Raw genomic sequence first — 22,823 nt, forward strand, 5'->3', positions numbered from 1 at the left:
AGGGCCTTTGTGCCTGCTATTTCATCTTCTTAGACCACTCTTCCCCAGGTTCTCTGCTTGGCTGTCTTCCTCTCACTGTTTACATCTCAGCTTAAAAACTCTCATAGGAGGCAAGCCATTTCTGACTTCACAAGGAAAAAGTGTCCTTGTATTATCCTTCCTCTTAGCAACCCATTAGTTTAATTCAGAGCATGAATGACATTTGGTAATAATCTAATTATTCATAAGTTTGTGCACTACCTGCTTTCCCAGGGCATATGGGGAATTCCCTTAGAGCAGAGTCTTTCTCTGTCTTCTTGCACAGAGCTTGGCAAAAGGGTAGTTTCAACAAATATTTGTTAATGAATGGATGAATGAATGAATGAATGTATCTTTGTAGTGCCTCGGTAAATATTTTTATGCAAATAAATACTTTAAACAAGTCCTTCTAAACATTAAATATCTTGGAAGGGAGGGAAGGAAAGAGCAGAGAAAAAAAAGAAAAAAGGAGTAAAAAGAACAGAAGATTGATTTTGAAGAGAAAGAGGAGGGAAGGAAGATTAAAGAAGGAAAAGGAGAAAGAGGAGGAAGTAGTAACCTTTAGGACACCATAGCAACCTTTAGGACAACGGTTCTCAGAAGGTGTCATCAGGGTCATCTAAGAACTTGATAGAAATGCAGATTATAGGGCCCTACAACAACTCTGAGGAATCCTGTGGTGGAGCCAAATAATCTGTTTTTATTTGTTTGTTTGTTTGTGAGAAAGAACTATTCAAATTCCAGTCTTAGATGATCAATCCCCATACCCTAAACCTTGCCCTGGATATCATTTTATATTAAAGAGAGTTAATAATATCTCATTGTTCTTTTTCTTTTAAATTTCACTTAGATCTTTAGTTACAAGAGGCTACGTGAGTGATTTAGAAGGTCTTGAACAATTTTAGAATGTGTCGAATAAGTAAATTGGTGATATATAATATTTTATATAATATATATTTATAATGCATATGCATATATAATATTACATAAATGTATACTTATATTATATAACATATGTTATACATATAACATATATTTTCATATATAATATTTACATTTTGTTATTTATAACTTCTCAATAAAAGTCAAGTGCAGGTGCTAAAGAAAAAAGATCAACATGCAGTAAACTTAATAAATGTTAAGGTAAATTCTGATGTCTTTTTCTTCAAGGAAGAAGAAGTAATTTTGTTATGGAACTCTCATGTGTTTCCCTAGATACTTTTTAAAAGAAGAAAGCCTAGCAATCAGGGAATGTGTTAACTAAAAACTACTACAAGATAGCAAATTCGTTTCTAAGTTTTAATTTGAAGTGGCTCAATAGTACATTACAACAAGTGAATAGAATTTTAACCTGAAGCAGGTATTATGCATTTTGAAAAAGGTATATTAAAATGTAAAGTGAGATAATTTTGATAACCAGTTTTCTAAAAAGGACTGTGACCATTCTTTTGTATTTAGAGATAGCATTTGGGGATACTTATATTTCAAGGTCTCTTTCTAGTTTCCTAGGTCATAGATCTCCAGGAAAATGTAAATATTAAAGGCATTTGGGAAGCAGTCACAGGGATTAAATAAGGTGCATATTATATATATAATGCAGTTCCTGGCTAAAGGGCTCAACAAATGTTAGATAGTATGATTTTTAGCAGTACTAGTAGTATATGAATACCAATAAATCACGGAAACTAAGCACCCAGTAATGCTAGCACCCAGCATGACAAAGTCCATGGATGTCTTTCTGAGAAATTATCATTGCTTTCAATCTTGTACCCAAGAGTATCTCTTCAGTAGATCAGCACAAATGACATTTAAGGCCTCCTGTGACTATTGGCCAGCCCAAGATTTTTTTTTAACCCTGTAAGGGAGGGGTTGCAAATATAGGATGTGTCTCTAACAGCAGGCTCCACCATCTCAGCCCCATCCGTAAGGTTTCCTGATGCTTTTTTCTACACCAATTTCTCACCCTCTTCCCCTCCACCATTTTTTTTAAATCTGGAGGAAATGTGCTTTGCATAGCTTTGTCATAGCTTTTTAACCATACACAGACGGATGACTTAAAACCAGATGTGACTGTAAATTAATCACCTTTTCAAGCTCAAGTGCCTCTGCTGCATCTTCATTCCCACTTTGCAGTCTGTGCCGCCCCACCCTTGGAAATGAGTCTCCTCACATATGTGCGTAGTCAAGGCATTAATGCCTCCCGTGGGGCTGTCTGTATGAGCATGGCTGTTATACATGATGGTTTTAGAAGCTATGTCATGATTTTCATAAATATCCAAATGCTAAGATAGTAGATAAACAAAACATAGCTAATCCCGGCTTTAAGAAAAAGGAAAACAGAAACAAGAAAGATAATTACCCTTTTCATCTCCCTTAGAAAGTGATGATTGGAGGGTAAAGAATCTATCTTCTTTTTTTTCTGTATATCACATTGGTAGAATATTATTTCCCATGAATTTTCTGGAGGTTACAAACAGAGGACTCACTATTTGGCCAGCATAGATGCCTTTTCTGGCTTTTATAGTGTGATCTTAACACTTTTAAAAATTGGAATAAGTAGGCAATGTTGAGAAAAATAGATTTTACACATAAAAACACCTGGATTTGAATTAAGAAAAAAAAAAATCAAATGACAGAGGCTTGTCGGGCCCATACTGTGTCTGCCCCTTTCATATGGCCCCATATCCCTTCTCCAGCGGATAAGGCAGACAGGGCATTTTAGAGTCCCCTCAATGTTGGGCCCGAGGGTGATCAAAGTGGAAGAGCAAAAGATCTTATCATATTTTTCAAAAATGTAATGATAAAAAATATCAGCTAGATTATAAACCTCTTGAGGGAAGTAGCCATGTCTCTTCATTATCTCTCCCACTTCTCTAGGCTGTGGAGACTCAGCCTTACATATATATGAACAAAGTAAACATTCACACCTCCTCCACTAAACACGGGCATGGCTAAGTATTTGTAAATCTGAAATGAAATTGTATTCTTCCCCTGCTTCAATACAGACCTGGAATCTTTAGCATCACAGAATCCAAGGATACCTAGCACCATAGGATATACTAGTGCCTGGCAGTCTGTGCTCCAAATATACAGATCCTGACTCCACGGAAAACTTAATCCTTCTCCAGTAATCAAGATGTCATCTGATTTAGGCCACCAAGTTCAAAACTTTAGCAAAGCCTACTGTTTTGGTATTTTATCCACAGCTCTTCCGTCCTAGACTGGAAGCATAACTTTGCAGAAAGAGGAGCAAACAAATGTTCATAGACACACAGATGAAGGGCAGGCATGCAGCAAAACTACACACATGGGGTGTGCTCATTGGCTCACATCTATTAAAGATCCAAATCAGAAGAATTCTGATGGAAAAACAGGTGCCTCCCGTGCTCCCTGTGGGCATGTTGTCTGGATTTAACAATCGCACTATTGTGTTGCCAGCTGCCCCAAAGTGTAAGAAGAATAGGAAAGATTTTTACTTCAAAGACAGCTCCTGGAATTCATAGTATTTCCCTTTTCTTTTACTTTCCACCATACTTCACATAAACTAGTTTTCAAAGCTATTATTCGGTGAATGGAATATGCTCATGCAACCAAGATGTAGCTAGGCTAAATTACAAAGACTTAAAAGTATTGACCAGACTCTTTGAGAATTTCTTTGTCTTATCTTCATACTTATTAGCTGGCTTATCTTCCAGTGCTGACCCTTGGCTTTGCTGCTTTTTTTTTTTTTGCAAATTCATCACCATTTCTCCTCTGTCCCAACTCCTCTTTCACCTGGTCCTTGAAGAAGATAGACAGGTCTTAATCTGTCTCAGTTACTGGTCTGTTCCTAATTCAATAACATCCCTTGGATTCCACCCTCTAAAACCCCTGTAGCAAACTACTCTTCATTTAAAAAAAATTTTATTTTGAAATAATTTCAAACTTACAGATAAATTGAAGAATTGTACAGAGTATTTCCACATACCCTTACTCAAACCCACTAGTTTTTTTTTTAACATTCTGCCATATTTGTTTTATCATTCTTTTTCTCCATATATTCTATTTTTACCTGAACCATTTCAGAGTGCACTGCACATAGCCTGAATTAAATGTGTAATCTCAGTAAGTTATCGAATTCAGGAAATTTGAAATTTATATAATGTTTTAATATATAATTCATATTTCAATTTTGTCAATCATCTCAATAATGTCCTTACAGCATTTTTTTTCCTCTAATAAGGATCCAGCTCAAGATCTTATATTGCATTGAGTTGTCAGCTCTCTTAATCTTCTTTAATCTGAAACATTTCCTCAGCCTTTTAAAATGATCATTATGACATTTATCTTTTTGAATGATACAGGTTGTTTATTTCAACAGTTTCTTCCTTCATTTGCACGTGTCTAACATTTCCTTGTGGTTAAATTCAGGTATACGTCCCTAGCAGTACTTTCCTTCTCTTGAGTTCAATGTTTTTCCAAACGAGCTGGTCATTCAATTATTCTCCAATGGAATGCAGACCTAATTGGACATTAGAACCAATGGGGAGATTTTTACACTCTGGTGTTGAGGTCTTACCTCAGTGAATTCTGATTCAGGAGGTCTGAGGCATAATTTTAGAATCTGTATCTCTATAAAGCTTCCCAGATGATTCTGACGTATAAGGCCAGGGCTGGGAACCACAGACTTTCTGTCTCAATGAGCACATCCTCCTCTCTCCTTTAATCTCATTTTTCCTTTCCTGTGCCATTCTTTCTGCCCAGTGCATCAATCCGTGTCTGTCCAGGGAAACCAACATACCAGAGAGCCACTGGCATGTTAAAGAGCTCATTTCAATGTACATGTTCTGTCTCATGGTTGCATTTTATGTGCTCAGTATTTATATTCTGACAAAATATGAATACAGCCATTTTTTATGTGCACAAAACGGAAAGTAGTGCAAATTACTTATAACTAAAATAAAATGAAAGAAAAAATCCTTGAGATTTTAAAGCTGGAAAGGGTCAAGCAAATTATAAATCATATTATGTTATTGGCACATGGTTATCCACCTGGTAAACCAAGAAAACTACAGTCCTTAGTCAAAATTAGGCTTGAATGATACTAATTATAAATTAGAGTCTTCAGTCACATCTCTCTCATAATATATTACTCCCTCTCATGGCCTTTTTGCACTGTTATTGGTTTCAGAATCTGCTTATAATTTTATCCTATTCATACTAGACAATTTGAGTCCTTGTTCATGAGGAATGATTAGGGGATGTTTTCTTTTTTGTTTTTGTTTTTGTTTTTTTTTTGTTTTGTTTTGCTACATCTTTGCACTTCTCCTTCTAGGTGTTTGCCTCAGTAAAGGGGAATATCCTCCCATCTTTGGTTCTGGCCACAGAACAGTCACAGCAGTGGAGAGACCTCCCTGTATACTTTAATTAACACAATAAAGGTGGTTCCTCAGACTTGAGGTGGGCCAAGGTGGGGATTTTCTGCATTTGCCTTGCCACTTATTCGGAGGCTCACATTTGGCTGTGACCTCTGTAAAGGCCAAATGGGAGGAAGCACAGAACCAGCCCCACAATGGCTATTCATGAGCTGAGGAAATGTAATCCCTCTCCCAGGCCAGAGCTGGAGCAGGAAGTAGAGGGGAAGAAGGAGGTGTGCCTCCAAACAAGATTTAGGGATATTTAGCAGACTCAGAACCAGCCCGGAACATTTTTAATGCACGTTTAACATTTTACCCCTCTCAAAGTATTTTTACATAATAATATTACTCATTTGGTTATTACAATCACCCTTTGACATTGACAAGGCAGGAATGATGGAGCGAAAACAAGAAGTTAGTATTAATTGCTAACATTATTGAATACTTGTCCTGTATAGCCAATGTACTAAGCAATTTGCTTAATCAGATTTTAATCCTCACAACTGTCTTATGAGGCAGACAGAGTAGCCTCAATAATTGTTATTTTAAAGAGGAAGCAAGTATGACTTGAGCAGCTAAGAGATGACATTACTAGGATTTAAACCAACTTTTCTGACACCAGGACCCTAGCTCCTTACCACAGTATCAACCATTTCTAACACAGTCACATGGCTAAGAAGAGATCCAAACTGGACTTCTCTTGAGAGTCCACCACTCAAACGATATACAGAGCCTGGTCAGGTTTTGAAGCTAATGTGAAGTCTAGGGCCTACCCTCCCTCTTTGGAGGCCACTTCTCCACATTTAACTCTTCCTCCTATACCCCATCACTCAGGTGCTCAACAGATCAACTTCCTGCTGCTGCCAGCCTGTCCTGTCTCACCTTGCCCATAGGGAATGACCAGTATAAGCAGAGCACATTTCCGACACCTACATCTGGCATGATCTGCAACAGGGTCCACACACAAAGGCATGGTATATCTTCATGTAGGTGGTATATGGGAATGCTTGGCTAACGGTGTGCATGGGCCCCAAAATCCAGCCCATGTTCTACTACCAAGTCTTGTGTATTCATGGCGGAACTGTGTGCCCAGAAACACCTTTTGCTAACTAACACAAACACCCTCGGGTCTAGTAGCAGTTCCTTATTTTCCCAGGTTTCCACTTATCCAACCTGGGACCCATTCCTTAAAGAATGTACACTCTGCAAAGTAACAGCAGGAGCCTGTAATTTGGTAAGTAAGTTTCTGCTACTTGATTATTTAGAATTTATAGCACTACCCAAGAGTTGTTCAATAGACTGGCTATATTTGTTTTGTGATCAATAATGAAGTATGGGCTCGCTATCTGGGCATCATATACAATTTTTAATACTGAACAAAGCAAAAGAAACCAGAGCAGTAAAACAAATATTAAATGAGATGCATTAGTATGGGGCTTTTATGTTCTGTAAGTTTTTTTGGTTGCTTATTAGGAAACATCTAGACACTGCCAAATTAAAACTTAGCTTATTTGATTTGCTTTAATTACACTGTTATTGCCCAAAGCCCTGAGTAAAAAGCAAAACCAAAGAGTTGAACACTTGAAACAGAAACACTATGCCAGCAAACTCTATGATCGTACCATCTCTGCTTCTCAGCCGTTTGATTGATCTGTCCCCCGTGGATGCTGATGTGGAATTGGTATGAGACTTAGCTTACCTTGACCATGTCTGCCAATCAATAATGGTGATTCCTAAATCTTCCATTGCTGTGTGACTATTTCTCCTCCCTTAGGAACATAAATGATTGTGGCATCTATGCAGGGGGACCTGTGAGGTACTGATTTCAATTTGTATTTCCTGGCTTTAGGTAATGCCTAAGACTGTGAACCCCAACTTTAGCTCAGAAATGTGGCCAACCTATAGGAGTGCGGTTCTGACATGGTGACCTACTTATCTTCACCTTATAAAGACTTAGAAATCTTTACTCTTTCAAAGATGTTCTCCTTACACAAAATGCATTTACGTAGAATTAGCAACTAGGACACAGAGTGCTCAATCACTGACTTGAGTCTTTTCAAGGTTTTCTGAGACCTTCACAAACCATATCTCACGCCCCTTCTCCCCTTACCTTTTCGGTGGTGCTGGACATGGGCGGAGTAGTCCAGGGAGCCCTCGAAGTTGCTGCACTTCTAGTCACCTGCCGATTAGGATGCTGCCTCAGGCTGCTGTTCTGGCTGTAATTTTCAGTGGTATCCCTGCTGAAGGCCTCTGTAGTATTGCTAATAAGGTGTTTCAAGCTGTATGGAACAGCATCGAAAGTAGTGGGAATTTGGGGAGGAGCTGTGTTTCTAATGCTCCTTACTGAAACTTCTGCTCCCAGGCCAGCTGAGGTGAAGAAAGGACAATTGATAAAATTACCCTCATGTTTTATGGATTCCTCACATAAAAGCAATTTTACTTAGAAAAAGACCTCTTTAGTAATTAATGGGCATGTGGATAAGTTTCAGTTACACGAAAAATCAAAGATACTTTGTGACAATGCTTTTTGCCCTGATCAGTTTACCCATCCTTTATTCATCTGGCAATTTTATAGGGTAAAGGGAGAGTTGTGAAAACTGTGCTATCACAACAACAACAACAACAAAAACAACAACAACAACAACAACATCCCAGCACTGTATGAAACACAGAATTAAATTTCCCCTATGAACATTTAGGGTTCATTGACTTGGTTTCGGGGAGTTCCACAAATCTCTAAAAACTTCATGCAAAATTCTGAATATCTGTACATTCAGTACTTTTCTTCTGTGGGGGACTCCTCAAAAGAGTCATTAAACAAACTACCAGACTGAGAATCACTGTTAATGACTTGCCTAACTTTGTCATGAAGATTGATGATTCCTTAGAAAATAATGACGTTTCTTTAATCATAGTGCAAACTTCCTAATCCTAATTGTATGAGTACCAAATCATTGGACAGTATCATTTTCTAAGCTACTTATCTTCTGGAATAACAGTGAATTGATTTAAAGTTTACTAGCTGGTGGGATTAATTTACAGCTTTGCTTTACAAGGCTGAATTGCCCATACTTAAAAAAAAAATGGTTTGTGAATTATATCTACCTAGTCATAATTTTAAAATGTGCTTCCATCTCTTGGGAATCTTGCAAACATGTAAATTCTGATTCAGTAGAGATTCTCAGATTAGCTCTCCTAACAAGCTCTCAGGTGATGCTGATGCTGATGGTCTTTGGATCACATTTTGTGTAACAAGACTAGAGAATGGCACATTATATTTGGCACATTATAATGGCATTGGAAAGGTCTGTAAATTATGGGCTGAGGTGATATGTTTTGATGCTTTCATCTTGCCCAATTAGATAAACATAACTTTGAAGAGTTTCTGGTTCAAAGAGTGGCATGATAAAGATTTTATTTTTCACTGCCTCTTTCTTAGTTCAGTCAAATAACTACTTATTAAGCAACTACTATGTGTAACATGGCAGTCTCTTGAAGAAGCTATTAATTATCTCATTTTCCCTGTTCTGGTCCACCTTACTGACCAGTCTTTTGCATCTTATTCATTTCTAGTCCAATTTCAACTGACTAACATATTTCATATGATAATGTATACAAAGAAGAGGGGGATAAGACACACGAAAAGAATCAAATGGAAAATATAGTTTTTAAAATTTAGTAAGATATAAATGACAGTGCTCTTAAAATTTAATAAAATAATTATGGCTCTTAAGCATTCTTTCTTTGAAATATGGAGGGTTGTGCAAAGTAATTTGTACATAAGTTTGCTAAATTTAGCAAATAAAAACACATGATGTCTAGTTAAATTAGAATGTTAGATAAACAACCAATAATTCAGTATATTTAATATATCTTAAGTACACAATATTACAAACATTATATTATGTATTAATTGCATATTAGGAATATGCTTACACTAAAAAGTATTAGTTATTTATTTGAAATTCAATGTAACTCGAATGTAACCAGATGTTGTGTATTTTATGTTGACTCTCCTGCACATCTACTAGGTCTAGACTTTGATAGATTTTTGAACAATTCTCTTAGTTTGTTTGTTTTTATCCTTCCGAATTCTCTGCCACTATTACTGCCATTGTGCCTAGGTAAGCCACTCTGAACATAGACCAGGAGATTTATTTATCCCTGGAGTGTTTTCTACATGAAAAATCCAACTGTAGTGTTAGGAAGATTTATTTACAACAAACTCCATGAAGCAGTCTTAATCCTGCAGTCTTAATTGATTTAGGTGACTGAATGTCCCCTTAAGTAGACAGTTGTCTATTATTTGCATGCAGAAATTTCCATATGTGGAGATTAGTATTTTGGTCATTTTGAGCCTTGGCCAACACTGATTCTCTGAGTCGATTACCACCCATGACAATTTTAGCTCTCAGACCTTTGCTGCGAGGTGGGGTGGGAGACAGATTTAATGATGGGGTTAGAACAAAAACAAGCTTTCAAATACCTAGCATGTTATTATGTGTCTTAGCATGTCAATCTATGCTTACTCTTCTTTGCTAAGGAGCATTTGCTAAGCTCATCCTAAGAACTTTTTTTAATTAGTCAACTTACATAATCAATTCAATGGAATCTCTCAAAACTGGTTGAATGATCAAAACATTCTTGAATTTTCTTCTGAGAATAACATAGCTTATTACTATTTCATGTAGCTTTGGAATATTTTGTGGAAAATTTTTCAGTCTTCTGTAATTGTCTTTAATTAACCTTCTAGATTTGTTTTTAAAATATCCCAAACCAAACAAGTCCATTTTCCTTTTTAGGTCACCACCCGTTTTCCAAAGAAAGAATCTACAAAATATCCAATCCAGTACCTCTTCATTTTGTATCTGTGTTTTTAACCTGTGCTATTTAGAGGCAGGAAAGAAGTTTTAGTCTTAACATTTAATTTCCCAATTTAGTGAATTTTAAAGCCATGGTTTTCAAACTTTGGTAGGCATCAGAATCACCTTTGGAGCTTATTAGAATATTGAAACCTTGGCCTGCCCCCTAGAAATTGTGATTTAGTAGATTTGGTGTAAGACCCAGCACTTGCATTTCTAATGAATTTCTCAGATTATTCTAATATACACCTAAGTTTGATTTCACCCAAATGTACAATATGAGCCAAAACTAAATTTTAACCATTCCTTATATATGTGGGTATCGAAAGATTACAAAGTAGATGGAAAGAAAGAAAATTCATTATTGAAATAGAAAAAGTGATCAAAAGAAGTTCACCTTTCCATCTTTGTTGAAATGGATGCTATTACTTAGTAATAGTAATAGATTTTTGGATGTTTTGGTATCTACAAATTTTTATGTTCTTTAAAAAGCATATACATATTATAGTTTATGAAAGAGCAAGATGTGTTTTGATAAATACAAGGAAAAGTTCTTATATGATGGGACAATATGTTGAAACTATTTTTATCATTTATTTATTTAGTTAGTTATTAATGGTGACACTGAAAGCCATTTTTAAAAAAGCTTTATCGTACCATTGCTATTACATTGTTTCTACATTATATACAATTCTTCTTAGAACATGATACAAGAAAAAGTGAATTATCCTGGGCCAATCTAAGAAGCTTTGCATTTAAATTGTAATTAGTTCATCTATAAGATGATTTGCAATCAGTAAACCATATAAAGACCTTATTTTAAATACACATTTTTAAAAAGCAACGTGTATTTTAGTTTATTAGTTAGTCTATGATAGGTTCAGATGTAATCAATAATAAAAATAGAATTTTTGTATAATGATAATAAAGGCAATACACGATTTGTTAGTTTAAATGATACAAATAACATTCAAGCATGTTGAAAACAATAACCTGAATAAAATTTATTTTGGAGATATAAAATTTTAACTATATTGGTACTTCCTATTCTATAGGAAAATGCCAAATATAATGTGCCTTTTAGAAGTGGGAAAATAATCTGGAAAAGAGATAAACAGAACAGATACCTTAGAAAAGAAAGATTTATGTATATATACTTATATATGACTAAATTAAACATATTAAACAAGATTGGACTGAAATAAAGGTGAAGTAAGAGGGGAATTATAATACTTTAAATAATTATTAACAATACTAAACAGAATAATAAATTTTCAAAAAATGTAATCAATGAAAAAAGTGTAAATTTAAAAATATCTAAAATTGGAGAACATGAATAAAGAAGTGAAAGTTTCTGAAAATAGATATCAAAGATGGAGAATCTGCAAACAATGGGAGACATAACAAACAAATCCAAAGTCATAATAAGAGGTTAAAATTTTTTACAGTACTTAGAAAAGATCCAAGATTATAAATAAAGTATAATTAATAAATGGAAGTTGATACAACGCATAGCATAGTAAAAATTTTAGATTAAAAACAACAAACAAAAGACTAACCAATCAAAAAATTCTTTTCAATAGCCAATTATTACTCAATTACTGTACTAGCTGAATATAGGTTGCATTGTGAAAATGTGCCTGCTTATTATAAGTCCCCGTGTTTTCTTTTGGGGAGGCAAGGGTGTGCGAGCTCACACGAACACACACACACACGCACACACACACACACACACACACACACACAGAAAAGGCTGAGATGGTAGGGTAGAAGGAAATCATGCTGGGTGAAGGAGGAAGAATGGCTTATAAGTTCATGGCTAATAGGTTGTGGGAGAGAGATGCTGAACCAGAGGCTACTTAAACAGAGTAAAGGAAAGGCGAGGTGGGAAGTGGGTGAATAACTTGGTGTGCCCTGGTCTGACTTGTCCATCAGGCACAATAGACACTGTGCTCAGCGCCCATGATATTTTCAAATCCATAAAATGATTCATTTTTTTAATTGGAAAAAAAAAACTTTCCAAGTTTAAAGAAAATATTTTAATTTTTTCACCCATCAGGGAAAACAAAAAATTTTAGGGCTCATGAAAATCTATTAAATTATTTTATTATTCTTTTTTTTTTAATGGAGGGAAGACATAAGAGCTCAGGATCCATGAAAATCATATATGGCCCTGGATGTACTCTGATAAGTTCATTGATATGTCAGAAGTTGAAAATGCTTGGGAATCTTTGAGTGTTGTGCCAGATATTTTTCAATGATCATATAAATCATATAGCAATAATCAATGATCATTTGATTTTCAATAATTAGATAAATAAACGGTCAATTGCAAGGCTCACATTATTAACAATGCAGGGAGAAGGTAAACCCTAAAATGTCTGTGACAGCCAACTTGGTTAGAGTCTATATACACAAAAGACACTTTCTGTTTTCCCCCACCCTCTCAAGCTCTCTGTGTTTACAAGCACTCCTACGGATCACTAAAGGAAATAGCTTCTACTCTCTTGAGAATATATATGATTGTTTACCTACTACAATGCTTATACATTTTATTTCCTCACCCAAATTACTATAATTAACAATTACTTTAACCAGCAATTATATGAAGTCTGCCAACAATATGGTTCACTTTAGCAGCAAAATCTCTCTTAATGATTTCACGAGGTCAGCCATATCAGGGACACTTGAAAATATGTCTGCAAAAATTTGCCTGTCTTTGGATAAATATGAGATCTGAATGAATGAATCTGTAGTAGATGCTGAATAAATGTTGACTGATGTTTACAGTGTTACTCTTCATACAATATGAAACATCTGAGTGTGACTTTTTTCAAATGAATTTCAAGTGAACTTTTCTGGATATGTACAAGTACCCCTCAAAGTGCAAGCCAGTATGATTTTCTCTTTAGCTTATAGGACTTACGCTATGAAGGAATCCCTCCACTTATCAGTGTTACATTTCAAGTGTTTGTAAATTAGAGATTTGGACCTCAGAATGTATTTGTACTACTAAAGTACTAGTAATACTTTCAAAAAAGTAAAATGTGTGATGATATAAAACTGCAATACTACTGAATAGAACAAAGTTTGTTCTTCCGTTATTCTTATTGCATTATTGATAACTGCCTTGTGTGTTTATCGAGAGACTAAGAAATTATATACAAGGCCTTTCTAAAAATTATACTCTTAATACAGTGACTCTGAGGGTGTAGCTACACAATATAACACTAAAATATATAAAGAAAAATTGGGAAAGTTTGTCAGTCACTTCTCTGATTTACTGACACATTGCTAAAGGTATCTGGCACCTGACTGACAAAAGAATATATGGGAAGAATAAAATTTTTCAATTTTTAGCTAGATGTGTTGGCATTCTGGAGACAATGCTTTTATTATCACTCTCAGGACTCAGAATAATAACTATGACACTCTAATATTTAAAATTGATTTTTAAAAGTTGATTTTTTTAAACAAAGAGTTTATCTACTAGGTATACTCTTTTTTGTCTTTTTGAATGCATACAGTATACTCTTTAAGGATATACTTGAAATTCAAAGGGAATGGTAAAAATCTCAAGCCCATCTTTAATTTGATAATCTGCTATGTATAGGTTATCCTGTTTCCACACTATCTATATATTCTATTTAATTAGATTTCTATTAATTAGGTCTCATTAAATTTTACTCTATTATTCTACTTGTCCCCTTAAATGATTGTTTTAAAAAAATATTAACTGGATGAAAATCAAGAAAGACAGGACTATTTCATATTCCTCTCTTAATGAAAATTATTTAAGGTACTATGACTCCAGTATAGTTAAAAAAACTCCTCTCAAAAAACTTTACACTACTTTTTAAATTGAATTTTAATCCCTTTTGGAAACCTATTCAATTCAACCCACTATAGAAGGGCTCTTAGTAAAGGAGAGGAAGAAGAAAAAAGGTAGCTTAAGAAGAATGGAGCACAGCTAAATTATGACAAAATCCAGTGGGCATTCGAAGGACTGTTTAAAAAAATATGTAATTTAAAATTTATCCTTAAAATATAAAAAATATTTTAAACACAGTTGCTTAATAGGACATAGTGGCAAGAGTAATTATTGGAGGAAGGAGTACTGTTTTTCTATTTACACTCTATTGTAATTAACTATTTACTTATCTGGCTTCCCCATTACCCTAAGGAGTAACACATACTGATTGTCAATCTTGGCTGTACATAAGAATCACCTTGGAAACAGTTTGAAAATACAAAGGCTGATATAACTGGCCTAGAGGATTAAGCTTAGACATTAATATTATTTCAAAGCTCCCATGATGATTCTGATGCAAAGCCTGGGTTAAGAATCACTGGTACTTGTAGCACAAGCTCTAGCATATAATAGGTATCAGAGAAATATTACTTAGTCATCATAAATGACATCATGAATGTTTTCTCTGTGAAATAAATAGTCCAGATTTTGACCTTCACAGCTATGCCATCTTTCACTGAAGAACTTAATAAAACAATTTACCTGTTATAGATGAATACCATGCATACCTGTGCTGAGTTAGACTATAGTATTTAGTTATCAACTCTTTAAAAAATGACATTTGGAACTAGTCATTGCAAACATTTAAATGCAGTTTAATTTTTTCACAGTAGAATCTCTAGCAAATCAGTGAGTTTTCATGCTATGTGTCAACCAATATCATTCTGTATCTTTAATCAATGATAAGTTTGAGATGGAGCAGAAAAATGTGTCTGTTATCTTATAATTGTGTTTAAGCAAAAGTGTGTGTTGTACCTGTGCATAGTCAAAAAAAGATTTTTTTTATCACAATTGTGCAAATTTTAACTCTGCTGTTTCTAGAAGTCCATTTTTTTCCCCAATACACATTACTGGGTACATATTGAATATGTCATGTTCAGTGGTTAACTGTATATGATTGATTCACTTACTTTTGAACTGAAGTTCATCATTGGACATGTTTTGTATGAAAGTCAAGTGAGATAGTTTTTCCATGAATTATCTTCTATCTTAACTCTCCACTGAATCTGTATCTCTTTTTTAAAAATTCCAATGAAAGATTCTACAAAATAAGATTTGATCAGGAGCTGGGGAGGAATCTCTCTTCTTATATATAATGGTACGAGAATATTTACAATGATTCTATGTTGTTTACGACAGGCCTCACTAGATGAATTACAGAAAAGGAATTGAACAAATTGGTGATATAAGCTATATATTCTCTGATAAAGTTAAAATTTTTAATCGACTTTTATATTTTTACTTAATTCTCATAGTCAGAAGTTTTATAAGAACAGGGACTATAACGCTCAACTTCTATCATTGATGAACCCACTGCATTTAATTGGCATCTAATTAAATGTGTATTTAATTTAAAAAATGAATGAGTAACAGAAAACTGTCCAAAGATTGGCATGGTGGAAAGACTCCAATAAGCCTGAGAAATCAACATCTAATAAAAAAATTTAAAGGTACGGTGGATGCTGATCCCTAAATGGGATTATAGGTCAAAATTATCTGGGAAAGTTTTTTAAAAAAAATAAAATATTATGCCCAAATTCTTATTTCTTAAAACAGAATCTTGGAGATGGTAGTGGGGGAAGAAATGATGGCAATGAATCTCTCACGTGATTCTTCTGTAGCCAACTGAGCAGAAGTCTGTGGTCAAGCATTTGGAAGACACTGTATGATGGAATGTACACTGGACAAAGAGTTAAGATTTGAGTTCTAATCAAACCTCTGCCACTAAATTATCTAGGACAATTTACTTAACCTTGACAAATTTCAGTCTCCTTAATGAAGGTCTTCATTTCTAGATAATTTTTCCAGTGCTTTGTAAGGTCCATTTGTACCTAATACATAATGATTTTGTTAGTTTCATCTTTCATGACTCCCTAAAGCAAACCTCTAATAGAGGAGTAAATAGGTACTATGTTATTGTATTTTAATCAATAAAATTATTAAAATAAGAAAAAAAAAGCTGTATCCAAAAAAAAAATTCCTAGTGCAGGACTAAACTATGTGTTGCACCAGGATTTTGTGCACCTGTATACAAGTCTTTATATGTGTCTATCACCTAGGTCATATCCATCGATGGTCAACAAATTAGAAAACTCTGTTGCTCATTGGTTCTTACCATCTCAAAAGTATGTTACCACCCCCCAAAGCTATCTGCTCATAAACATTAGCACAAGAGATTTTCAAAAGCATAGTTTATTATCTTCCCAGTCTTCTCAAGCACCATATTGATGTTCTAATAATTTCTCTTAATCAGAGAGTAACAGTGTCTACATCAGCAAAATTTTTAATTTCCTAATTTAAATTTTAATTGGCTTTAGTCATTACATGTTTATGCCTAGATCTGTATTCTCATATCTAACAGTACTTAACTGAAATGCTTGGTGTCTGGCACAAAAGAGAAATTCAAGAAATATTGTTGGATTAATAAAAGGAACAAGAAAAGAAGGGAAGGAGAAATGAGAGAAAGAGAAAAATTTGGCTCATTTTAATGGGAATAATAGAGTTTTCCAAGTGGGTGGGCACCACATAATTCATTTCCATTAGCTTATGATTCTTCCATAGGAATTGTGTTGGAGCATGTAGAATTCTCTTGAATGTGAAAACACATGACATTTAGCAAAAGAACCTTCAGAATTAATTCTGAAAGGAATAGCTCACCTTTTTTTAAGCAGAGGTTTTCATTGACTGGTTTTCCCTCTTTGTTGACATCTATTTTCATCCAGCTATGGAGGTATTTCCTGCCTCTCTTGACCACTGCTTTGTTGCCTTGTTTCTTGAGAAAGAAAGAAGTATTTTCCACCTCAAGGTACCCTTCCTTCTCATAGCAAGTCCATCGGGGTGCCTGGGAGCACTGGACAAAAATGGCTGATCGGGAAGGTCCACCAGAGGAATTGGAGATGCCCAAGCATAGTGCAGATTTTATATGAAGAAGCTTTCCATCCTCAGTCCACATCCACTGCTGGTTTTGGTTGGTCCCATTGCACGAGCCCATGAACACTATATTATTTTCAAAAAGGCACTGTCGCTTCTGGATATGTACAATCTGAAACCCCTCTGGAAGATGAAAAGCTCATATAGTACCATGTAACAAATTACAAGGCCTCTCAGAAAACAAAACCACCTATCCACAGATCAGCCAAGTAAAAAATATGAGGTTTACTTATCTTTTGCTACTGCTTTTAAGTGAATATTCCCAGAGTCAACACATGTGACTTAAAATCTCAAGGTCGACGATATAAAATTGTCAAATGTCACACTTAATGCACTTTTTTTTTTTTTTTTACTTTGACATGGTTTAGGGAAGAAAACACACCTCCACTGAAATCATGAAAGGAAACGTGAAAAAGAAACAAAAGTTTCCGAAGACTACAGTGTGACATTTTAGTACAATTAGTTAAATATGTTGAAGTTATGAAAAGCTCAGTTCTCTTTTTAACCATTTACTCCTTTCATCTCACCTCCACTTTAAAAAGCACCCCTTTTTGCAATCTTTAAGTTATCATTGCAATAAATATTTGTATATAGATTACATAGATTGGATGCAAATTTTAAAATTGCTTACATTCACCCCAGAATAAAACAACTTTCCCACCCTTCTAGCTAACAGCAACCAATAAAAGTATTGATTATTACAAAATAAGTTTCTTATAGTCCTAGAGAGAAGCATTTCTTTATTTCGTGACAATATCTACAATTTTTGCTCGAATACTACCAGATTAAAATATCAGCATTTCTTGATGTAAGAAAATTAAATACTGTTAATTTGTTAAACATCAGTATTAAAAGTGAGATATTCAGGCTTAGAAACCATTTTCAATGTACTTTCACTTAATTTGTCCAGCTCTTCCATGAAAATATTCAGACCTTCCTGCCAAATAACAACTTCCAAATAAAACACACCACAATTCTTCATCCTCTTTAATTACATCTCTTATATTTTTCTTTAGCTCTCACACATAAAACTCAAAATCATAACCTAATTGAAAAAAAGCATGGAGAATGCCCCAGACTGTCATATAATAATAAGATCTCTTTTCTCAGGACACTTTACTCTTTGCTGTAAAGGTGCCATTTCAGGAGTGCCCTAAGCATTTGGAGAACATGAGGAGGCTGTTTATTTTCTTTTGGAGAGAAATTTCAACAGTGTGGGCAAAGCTGGCTCCTTTATTCCCCCTCCTCATCTTCTGCCGTGGCTCCATTTCCACCTTATTTTCAAAGGACAGACTTTCCTCTGCTGGCTATAGGAAAAATTAATGCCTGGGGACATCGAGGCAGGTTCACTCACCTGAGTTCCCGAAGATCAAGCAGGTAAGAATTGCCACGTAAAATTCAGCCTCCATTTTCCACTTAACAACTGTTCATGTTTCGCTTGGGGAAAAAAAAAATCTCCCAGATAGGAGAAGCAAAGACTAGGGAAGGAAATGTGCCTTCATGGTGGGGGGAAAAGTCAGTGACGAGCACTTCCTCCTATTGAATTGTTTGGGGAAGTTTTACACCAGTGTCCTTTGTCTGTTTCCTTAGAAAGGAGGGATTATGATTACCTCTCTTTTTTATGTAGAAAAATTCCAACCTTCAGGAGCAGAACGAAATTCTGTTAAGTTTTCTCCTACCATCTCTTTGGCACGTGACTACTTCTTAACTTCAAGGGGGAAGAAAGGAATTATAATCTTAGATAATTGAATGTTCCTACAATGTTACATCTCTTCAGGTGATGAGATTCTGCTGAATAAACACAAGCCAGGTGATTTATGAGCATCTATAACAAGTGATATAAAGGCATAAACATGTACTGTTCCTATAATGATATGCTGGGAATCTAATGAGGAAAACTACATAATGATGGCACTTCTAGACCATTATTTCTCAAATGATGACAATAGGTATTACATTTGAGATAGTCATCTCCACTGGGGGGAAGCAGAGATTAAAATTAAACCCATCACATATCTCCTTCAGACTTCCCCCAAAAGATAATAGCCTCTCTCCAAATAGGAAAAAAAAAAAAAAAAAAGTACATGCTTTCCTCAATTTTTAGTATTAAGAGTAGTTTATTGGCAGTATGAAACAAAGTCAACATAACTGCATTAAAAATTCATATTTGAGCAGAACATCTAGTGCTTGCTGAGTGCAGTCTTTTTTTTTTTTTAACTTTGTCTCTTGAGAATTAAAACCTTTCAGAAATTTAAGGATCTCCATGGCAGCATCCTTTTGAAGAATCTCTGGAAATGCAACAAATTACACCATTCCCAAAAGCAACTGCCTTTTATTGGGTGAGAGATTCCAGGTAGACAACATATTCAAAAATCTTCTTCTTAGTAAAAGAGAGACAAATATTTAAAATTCTTGATACATCACAGTTGCTACAAATTTGTTTTTCCTTTTTAAAATAAAATGACTCACAATGTAGAAATACAGTGGATAGAGTTCTGGAGCAGAAACCATCTCTTCGCCCAATAATAGATAATAAATACATATATACCCAGTGACAATCGTTGTGCTCTGTAATTGATTTATAGGAGGTATTGATAAATACACATTTAATAGTTAATATTATTAAGACACATTTCCATATAAAATAGTTACTGCTTTTGATTTTTTTCAAAAACAAGGACTTATTTATTAAAAATCCATTATCGATCACTTGCAACTTTAGTGGCAAGATTCTGGTAACTGAGAAAGGTAATAGCACTTAAAACAAGAACAGTGTTACAGCTGATAGTCCATTCACAAGACAGATTTTGCAAACATTAAAGCGTCTAAACACAATAATAATTTCTTCAGCAGCTTTTCCAGTTGTCATGTGATGACATGTATCACTGAGTATTTCATACATACATTCTGTGTGGCAGATAATCAATACAGGCAAAACAAAATCCTCCTTAGCTGTGTGAGAAATATATCATACCTTCATCAGCATAGGACCTTCAAAACAATTTAGAGATGCTTACAAGTGCATTCACATACACGAGGGGCTGGCAATCTTTAATATGTTGCCATCTTCCACAGTCCATGCCACGGCTTGGCTTCAGGGCTTCTCTTTCCTTCTGTTGCAGGAAGCTCCTGCTAGAAGCCTCAAGTGGGTAATTGATTAATCACCCCTAGAGATTGATGGTCTGGTGAATCTTCAGAGAATCATTGGACAGTTTCTCCCGAAAGTCTGCTCTCGTACAGGCATAGAGCATGATGCACAAATTCATACTGCTCACTGGTTTGGACCATCCCACCCCTGTAAGGGAGAGATAATACAGCAACTTTTTACTGCTAACACCTTGTAATCTCAAATCACACAGAGACCACATCCAAGCTAAGGCGTTATGTCAAAGACACACAGAACAGGCAGCCTGGTGATTTCTTTTGTTATCCCTCTTACCTGTGTCCAAATGACCGAACTGGTGAATTTAATACACTAATGTACATACAGGGATTAACACACAGCCTGCTACACGCTAGGTACTTGATGAATTTTACCTACACATAGCCTCATGGTTAAATACTTGGACTTTGAAACCAGCCAGGCTGTCTTAGTTCAAATCTCTTCTTTGCCAGTTCCTGGTTGTGTGATCATGGGCAAATTCCTTAAAACCCTTTGTGCCTCAGTTTCCTCCTTTTTTAAAGTGGGATAACAGCACCTGTTTCATGGGATTGCTGTGAGGGTTAAATGAACTCAATGAGTTAATTAAATGAATATCTGGAAGGTTAGTATTACTTCTCAGGTGATTTATCATTCATCTTACGTTAAAATGAATTAAAATTAATCAAAGTAGGTTTTTAACAAACAAAATTCATCCGTGAAAAGTTGCTCTTTCTACAAGTGAAAAAGAACAACTTCCTTGGAATGGTCTGAGTCTGTTATGTGGAAACGACCTCAGCCTTTGAGTGGAGTATGCTGGATATCTAAATACAATAGCGGGTGGGTCCTTAATTGAGTTGGAAAAAGGGAATCGGCTCTTGCTCTTCCCCCTTTGTTATTATCATCATCATCACTAGTTCCTCAGCATACCTTTTGTTATCGGATTAGTAGAAGGTAGCTGCCTTCATGAGAAATAATGATGCTTCTCGTTATACTTTTATATATAAAACAGTGATCTCACATTTTGCTCTTTATAATAATGGTCTGGTACTTGGCAAAGCTACTAGATAGTAGTATAAATGCTACTTATTTTTCCTGTTCACCGAATAACAGTACCATTGTTAGTAATTATTTGAAGTCTTATAAAGTCTCCATAACTCTGCAATTATACAACTAATTTTGAACTGATGTTTTAGCTAGTTCTTCCTAGGGCTGTTGTTGCCATTTAAAACTATTATTTTTAAGTCATGTAAGCACTTCAACTTAAAAACAAAGTATATTGCCTCACTGTAACATGATTTCTGGTTAATGATAATAACTAAAACTGGGCTTGTGTCTATATTTACTTGTCAACCTCTATAAATATAAGCTTACAGGATATTATTAAGATATTAAGACTTCACCCTTCTAAACTAAACTAAACAGGTCGACATGATGCCAAAATGGTGCATTTGGTAAGCAATAAAGAGGTAAATACACAGTTTTTGGTGACGGCAAATTTTTGGCAGAAGTATTTCATCAGTTTTTTCCCCTAAATCTGTAGTGAAGACAACTTTCTGGCCTAGGGTTCCTTGGACGTAAGTTGACAACAGAAATGGCCAAGTGAGAATGTGGTAACTTTTCCTCTTGGCTGGATGATGACATCTGGGCACACCTAAGAACATAGCAGCTGTCCAGAAAACTCTGGCCTTAACTGTGGAGCGTGGGAGATACAGCCAGAGTAAATTTTAGGGCAGCCTTAGAGAGCCGAGAGGTGCCTCCCTTCCTCAGGCATTCTTACAACTCAGGGAACTCTAAGTCCTCCCCCTTGATCTGCAGACGGTATGTGGAGCCTTTTATGCGTTTTATCTCATGTGCTCCAGCCTGTGAACTTCTTACCTTACTTTGAGGCAAGAATTTCTTTTTCTTGTCTGTTCTGAAGAACACAAGTATTTACATTTACAAGTGATGAATAAACAGAGACACAGTCTATATTTTTATAACCATCTTGCCCCAAACGGTCAGCAATGTATTTTAATGTTTGGAGTATACTTTCTATGACATTTTTTTAACTAAGTCAAGGTTGTCTCAACCAGTGAAGGTGGGGAGATGAGGCAACGAACTCATTAGTTGTAGGCCAGAAAAATTCTTGCGCATCTGAAGTCTTAAGAAAGGTATGTGAAAAATTACGTTATTTCTCACTCAATTTAAAAAATAAAAATTAAAAAATTAACGTCAAAGAGATTCTCAGAGATCATTCATTTTAATTGCTGACACGACATAGCCTTTCCAGAAGGGAGCAGTCTACATGGCAGATGGTCAGCCAGTTTCTACTGGAATGCTCACAGGATGAGATATTTTCAGAGGCAGACTTTCCCAAAGTCGGTAAAAAACTTTTGAACAGATTAAAATGAATCTGCTCTTTTCTAACTTTCACCTCATTGGTTGAACTAAATAACCTAAAAAAG

The 22,823-nt window shown here is 35.2% G+C and overlaps 2 protein-coding genes across 2 annotated transcripts in view; both read right to left on the reverse strand.

The window, feature by feature from the left end:
* The window catches only part of PTPRB (protein tyrosine phosphatase receptor type B), a 102,634-nt gene extending 83,902 nt beyond the window's left edge, over nt 1-18,732 (reverse strand). The window contains exons 1-3 of the mRNA XM_039866015.1: nt 18,592-18,732; nt 16,965-17,360; nt 7,525-7,781 (exon numbers count right to left, since the gene is read on the reverse strand). Coding sequence (XP_039721949.1) covers nt 7,525-7,781; nt 16,965-17,360; nt 18,592-18,646 — 708 coding nt within the window. The 5' untranslated portion in view covers nt 18,647-18,732. The remainder of the gene's footprint in view (nt 1-7,524; nt 7,782-16,964; nt 17,361-18,591) is intronic.
* A 598-nt stretch (nt 18,733-19,330) lies between these two features.
* Nucleotides 19,331-22,823, reverse strand: part of PTPRR (protein tyrosine phosphatase receptor type R) — a 222,931-nt gene continuing 219,438 nt past the window's right edge. The window contains exon 14 of the mRNA XM_039866018.1: nt 19,331-20,532. Coding sequence (XP_039721952.1) covers nt 20,439-20,532 — 94 coding nt within the window. The 3' untranslated portion in view covers nt 19,331-20,438. The remainder of the gene's footprint in view (nt 20,533-22,823) is intronic.

Source organism: Pteropus medius, unplaced genomic scaffold (assembly GCF_902729225.1).
Source record: "Pteropus medius unplaced genomic scaffold, Ma_sr-lr_union100, whole genome shotgun sequence".
In the NCBI taxonomy this organism is placed as follows: Eukaryota; Metazoa; Chordata; class Mammalia; order Chiroptera; family Pteropodidae; genus Pteropus; species Pteropus medius.